Source organism: Benincasa hispida, chromosome 12 (genome assembly GCF_009727055.1).
Source record: "Benincasa hispida cultivar B227 chromosome 12, ASM972705v1, whole genome shotgun sequence".
In the NCBI taxonomy this organism is placed as follows: domain Eukaryota; kingdom Viridiplantae; phylum Streptophyta; class Magnoliopsida; order Cucurbitales; family Cucurbitaceae; genus Benincasa; species Benincasa hispida.
The window spans coordinates 51650313-51655634 of record NC_052360.1 but is presented as its reverse complement, the minus strand read 5'-3'; the positions used below and the strand labels follow the sequence as shown (position 1 = coordinate 51655634).

The window sequence follows — 5322 nt, the reverse complement described above, 5'->3', positions numbered from 1 at the left end:
TGACTACAGAGGTCCAAATGTATAAGTTCCAAGGGTTCTTTGACTCTATCACCTTTTCTAGTAAAAGGTCTTTTAGTCATTTTTTCTACAAGGCATGACTCACACACTGGTAGAGAATTTTCTTCTCACTCACTTAAAAGTCCATTCTTAACTAACCTCTCAATCCTATTGATATTTATGTGACCTAATCTTAGGTACCAAAGTTGGTCATTTTCTTTAGAAGAAACTTTTTATCTTTTATTTTGAGTTACAGCAGTTCTAAATATTTTAATATTAAGGAGGCCTTAGATGCTAACGGTTTTAGCACATAAAGATTACTTTCTAGGTTTACTAAACAAATATGTACACCATTCTTATAAACAAACACTTCATTCATAAGAGAATTTACAGAATATGATTGTTAAAGTAAAACTTTTAATAGAAATACGGTTCTGTTTCATATAAAAAACCACATATACATTACCTAATAATAAATATGTTATTCGAAAAAGTAATCGGAGGCTTCTCATTGTTACAACTGAGATGACTTGCCTAGTTCCAACATGCATAGTCATCTCACCAGTCCTGAGCTGTTTTCGGGAACTAATTTCTTGAAAAGAAGAAGAAACATGATTTTTGGTGCCTAAATCAATTATCTAGGTAGAAATGACAAAAACGACCCTGGAAGCACTGAAAAGCATCTAAAAAGTGCTTTCATTACTTTCAAATTTAGAACTAATATTTCTAGATTTGTTTAGTTTGACGTGGTTTATTGAGTAATTTCAAGAATCTAAGCATCAAGAGCAATTTGTGCGAAAATGATAAAAAACAAAACCCGGGGCAAAGCTCCAATTTTGAGCAATTGCAAGTTGGCTATGGATTTAGGAAGAAACCAATGACCCAAGATCAAGAAAATAGGCAAATTTGCAAGGAAACTCGAGGGAGCCAGTGTTGGACAAATGTTGCAACGTTGCTCTCGGACACTGTAGACCCGAGAGCAAGTTGGAACAAGGTAGCGTTGCAATGCTACTTGTAATGTTGTGAAACTATGACTTTAACGCGCGGCTGGTGTGATGCCAGTGTTGCAACGCTGTGAACATTTTATAAATATCAGTGTGCGCCGCTAGGTCTGAAAAGAGGAGAAAATAGAGAGCTGACTTCATAGATTATAGTCCGTACAAGAGCCGAAAAAGAGCAATTATGATCATTTTTGGTTGAAGACTTGAGATTTTGATTAAGAATTGATCTAAGAGCATTTCTGGATTGATCGTGACAGAAAGATTGATGGTGATTGTGCATTGTTGTTGAAGAACAATCCGATATTCTCGGGGAGTGTCAAGAAGATCGTGATTCGGATTCAAACCTATTAAGGGGAGATCGTTCTTCTTTGTTAATTTATTTTTTGCTATAATGATTGTTTGTTTATTGAATACTGTTATCGGAATCATGCATGGCTAAACTCTTTTATTCTAGGGTGTTTATGGATTTTAGGGATGTTACTTTGAATATTGAATTTACAATTTATTGATTTTGTATAGATTTCTAAATTATTTTTGCTTAATGCTTTTGATTAACTGACCACTAATTGAATGAACTTAAGTTAATTAGATGTATCGGGATAGAATTTAATTTGCTGGACCCAATAATTTAGATTGTTATTCAAAATTGCATGAGAGTGAATTTAGAATAATAAGGGATGCGATTGAAGGGTCTTAATGCTGTAACTATTCAAGCGATAGAAGAGATTTGGGTCAATGGATAGTTATTAGGATGGTTTGAGCTCGAAAGAGGATTTCTTGATTTTAGAACTTCTAGCATCAATCTATCAATTTCAATCAATTGCATATCATATTCATTGTATTCCCTAAAAGAAATAACACCCTGGAATTGTTTTGCTCTGAATTATTCTTGTGTATGACTGAATTTTTGTTATCCGTAGTTGTAGATATAAATCATCTTTTGGTTTTCTGGATAAAATTGACGAGGAATTATGATAGCTAAGTTAGGAAAATTTTGCTCACGCAGGTCCTTGAAGACGATACCCTATTTGGGATTTATTACTTCGATTGCGTGCGCTTATGCATACCGTCAAGTTTTTGGCGCCGCTACCGGGGACTGACACGAAATTTTTTTCCTAGCTTAATATTGCTAAAAACTGAGTTGATCTTAATTTGGGCATTTTTGTTTTTGTTTTGTTTTTTTTTGTTTTTTTTTTTTTTTTGTAGTTGTTGCAAAATCCTGTGTATGCGAAGAAGTCAACAGGTTGAACTTGTTCCTTGTGATCCAGAACTTGAAAGGACTTTGAGAAGAGTAGGAAGGAATATGAGAGATGAGCTCGATGCCATGGGAGACCAGGGTGGAGCTGTTAGAACTATCAGAGATTATTTCTAACCAGCTATCCCTACAACCTAATGGGCATTACTGAAGCCCCAATTAATGCCAATAATTTTGAGCTAAAACCTGGTTTAATTCAGATGGCATGAGACCTTGCATTCAGAGAACTCCACATGAAGATCCACATAAGCATATCCACTCTTTCCTGGAAATTAGCGAGACAGTAAAAATAAATGGAGTCTCTTCTGATGCCATTAGACTGAGATTGTTTCCCTTTTCTATGCAGGACAAGGCGAAAGATTGGTTGAAGTCACTTACAATGGGAAGCACAACAACATGGGATGAGTTAGCCCAAGCCTTTCTGAACAAATTCTTCCTTCCTGCGAAAACGAGCAAACTGAGAATATAAATTGGCACATTCAGACAGAGAGAGGACGAGAGGTTAGTCGAGGCATGGGAGTGCTATAAGGAGTTGTTGTAGAAGTGTCCCCAACATGGATACCATGAATGGATACGAATCTAGTTGTTCTACAATGGATTGACCAGTACAACGAAATCCATCTTCGATGTTGCTACAGGTGGCTCAATTTTTTGCAAAAACTGTTGATGCTACTTAGGCATTATTGGAGGACATGGCTGCCACGAGCTATAATCGGCCCTCGAAATGATCTTCATCTAGAGTGGCTGGAGTTTATGAACTCGATGAGGTAAATGCTTTAAAGGCGCAAATGGCTACTTTGACTAATGCCATTAATCTCTTGTCTATAGGTACCCAACCATCGATTGTATCGATGGCAGCTTGTAATACACTCACATCATGGGAGGTACCTAACCCTGAGCAGGAAAATTATGTGTGCCAAGCGAATCTTCAAAGAGTCCATCAAAATTCTTATTAGATGAATCAACCCACTCATTATCACCTAGGTTTGCACTATCATGAGAAGTTTTCATATGTCAACAATAAGAATGTTCTGCAGGCACCTCCAGGTTTTTCTGAAAAGAAACCATCTGTGGAGGCTTTGCTTGGGGATTTCATAAAGAAGTCAAGGAGCAGAAGCAATTTCTTGGAGAGCATAGTAACGAGTCATGGGAAAGCAATCCAAAACCTTGAGGTTCAAGTTAGCTAGATCGCTACTACATTAAACACAATGAACAAAGGAGCTTTCCCTACTGTACGGAGAAAAACCCAAGGGAAGAGTGCAAATCAATAACGTTGAGATGTGGAAAAAATATTGTGCATTCTATGACAGACCAGACAGATGAACAGGCGGTATTGAGTTCTTCAACTGGTAATGTGAATCAAGGGAAAAAGGCTGATGTTCCTGTATCATCTAAATCAGGGAGTAATTCTGAACCTTCACCTATTGTATTGAATAAAATCCCCTATCCCCAGAACTTTCAGAAAAAGAAATTGAATGATCAATTGGTTAAATTTTTGGATATTTTTAAGAAGCTTCACATTAATATTCTTTTTGCAAATGCGTTGGAACATATGCCAAACTATGTGAAGTCCATGAAGTATAAGACAGTTAGCTTAAATGAGGAATGTAATGCTATATTGCAAAAGAAGCTACTGCAAAAATTAAAGGATCCTGGGAATTTCATTCCCCGCATTATAGGGAATTTGACGGTAAATAAGACCTTATGTAATTTAGAAGCCTCAATTAATCTGATGCCTTTATCTTTGTACAAGAAACTAGACATAGGAGAGGTACAGCCGACGACGATCTCATTGCAGTTGGAAGATTGTTCCCCACTTACCCTCGTGGTGTAGTAGAGGATGTTCTGGTTAAAGTCGGTGATTTCATCTTCCTAGCAAATTTGGTGGTCCTAGACATGGAAGAAGCTAAAATTCCCATCATCCTTGGACGACCATTCCTAGCCACAAGCAGAGATTTGATTGAGGTTTATGATGGCAAGGTTATACTTCGGGTGAATGATGAAGAGGTAAAATTCATCATCTTTCGTTCTTCCAAACCTAATGAGCCTGTAAATTTGTGCCAATAGATCAATGAAGTAGATGGTAACATTCTGAAAAATCTCTTGTTAAAGGAAAGGGAAAATTAAAGATAAGTTGTTATGAACAATCTCCAAAGGAAGGTACAATAAACTTTCTCGATTATATTCATAAGGGAGATATTGAACTGGTGGAAGAAGGGAGAGAATATGCTTTTTTTGATAATTTTTCTTCGACTAATTTTTTTTATGTGAATGTCAGTGTGGGAGAAAATTATATATTTCAGGTGCTATTGTGCATGGAATGATGAAGCCACCTTGAAAGTTGTCTGAATTAGAGACCAGGTCTAGCTAAAGACGTTAAACTAAGAATTTTTTGAGAGGCAACCCAAGTGTTCTTGTTTTAATTCAAGTTTATTTTATTTTTTATTTGATTCGTTTGATTTTTTTAAAGATAGAGAGCCACCTCATGATTATTTTGTTTTGATCCTCAGGTTGGAGAGGATGCTCAAGTGTTTTCAAGCACCAGTTCGCCATCCATATTTGTGAATCTTTGCTCATTACCCAGCCTTGTATCACTCATATGTTGTGTGATTGTTTTAGATGTTATGCATTGGGGACAGTTTTTTAAGTTTGGGGTGGGAGGCGTACTTTGTGCTTGAATCTTGTGCTTTTATGCATGTTGTTTTGAGTTGATTATTTTATGCATGATATTGTTGATTTTGAGGAAAAATTGAATTTTTTTTTAAATTTTGAAAAGGTTAGGAAGAATACTAAGATTGATTGAATTGTTTTCTTTGGTTGTTTTCTTTTACTATGATGGTTGATGAGTCACTTAGGAAGTATGCCATGCTTTGAAGTAGAAATTGGATAACATAGTCTTGTCTTGAGTATTCTTTGTACTGAATCTCTCTTTGTATCCTTTGTTATCTTGAGCACAAACCATTTTAATTTAGAACCTCAAACTAAACAAAGCATTGATTTAAGTCAATTTGGTTATCACCTCGAAAGGCCCCACTGGTTAGAGAGTGTCTTGCATGATCGTTTGTAATG

General features: G+C 36.2%; 1 protein-coding gene across 1 annotated transcript; it reads left to right on the top strand.

Annotated features, from left to right (window-relative positions):
• The first annotated feature begins 3556 nt into the window (after positions 1-3556).
• Positions 3557-4591, top strand: LOC120067541. Its single transcript, XM_039019091.1, has 3 exons — positions 3557-3923; positions 4007-4260; positions 4532-4591. Exons 1-3 carry the CDS (start codon positions 3557-3559, stop codon positions 4589-4591), a joined length of 681 nt encoding a protein of 226 aa, XP_038875019.1.
• Positions 4592-5322: the final 731 nt, after the last annotated feature.